Here is a 690-nt window from a genome sequence, read left to right as displayed (position 1 = left end):
CCCGGGGCTTTGGGCTTCCTCTTCCTCCGGCGGTAGTTGCCGTTCTCAAACATGTCCGAGCAGCGGGGGTCCAGGGTCCAGTAGCTGCCCTTGCCGGGCCGCCCCTTCTCCCGCGGCACCTTGACGAAGCAGTCGTTGAGGGAGAGGTTGTGGCGGATGCTGTTCTGCCAGCCCTGCTTGTTGTCGTGATAGAAAGGGAAACGGTCCATGATGAACTGGTAGATGCCGCTGAGAGTCACCTTCTGCTCCGGAGCTTCTTTGATGGCCATAGCGATGAGGGCGATGTAGCTGTAAGGGGGTTTCTGCGGGGGGTCCTGCCGGGATATCGCCCCGCTGGGGGTGAAGCCCAAGGCGGCCGGGAGGTAGAGCATGGAGGGGGTGGCCATGGGGGAGAGGCGGCTGCCGTAGATGTGGCTCATGGCCGGCGGGCCCTTAGCTCCGGATCTTCACCCTCGGAGGCGAGCGAAGGGACGGGGAAGGGCAGGAACCAGGAACGAGTTCACCAGGGAGCGTTTTTTGTGCGAGCTCAGCTCCCAGCCCTGCCCGAAGGAGCTCGCTCTGCCTCTGTCCCTGCTTCATAGCTCTTAAAAAAAAAAAGGGGGGGAAGAAAAAAAAAAGTTAAATAATTGTTGTAAGTTTGCTATTATATGTTGACTTAGCACTGGAAAATAAATTGTCTCTGATAAACAG

At 57.8% G+C, this 690-nt stretch overlaps 1 protein-coding gene across 1 annotated transcript; it reads right to left on the bottom strand.

Annotated features, from left to right (window-relative positions):
• Window positions 1-8: 8 nt before the first annotated feature.
• On the bottom strand, window positions 9-419 carry LOC104539470 (forkhead box protein L1-like; the record flags this gene model as incomplete). The annotated part of the gene is made up of 1 exon (XM_010183003.1): window positions 9-419. A coding segment is annotated over exon 1 (411 nt), but the record flags the coding sequence as incomplete, so codon positions are not given.
• Between the last annotated feature and the right edge of the window lie 271 nt (window positions 420-690).

Source organism: Mesitornis unicolor, unplaced genomic scaffold, assembly GCF_000695765.1.
Source record: "Mesitornis unicolor isolate BGI_N332 unplaced genomic scaffold, ASM69576v1 scaffold37470, whole genome shotgun sequence".
Lineage (NCBI taxonomy): Eukaryota > Metazoa > Chordata > Aves > Mesitornithiformes > Mesitornithidae > Mesitornis > Mesitornis unicolor.
The sequence above is the reverse complement of the archived record's forward strand: the minus strand, read 5'-3'. Positions and strand labels throughout refer to the sequence as shown.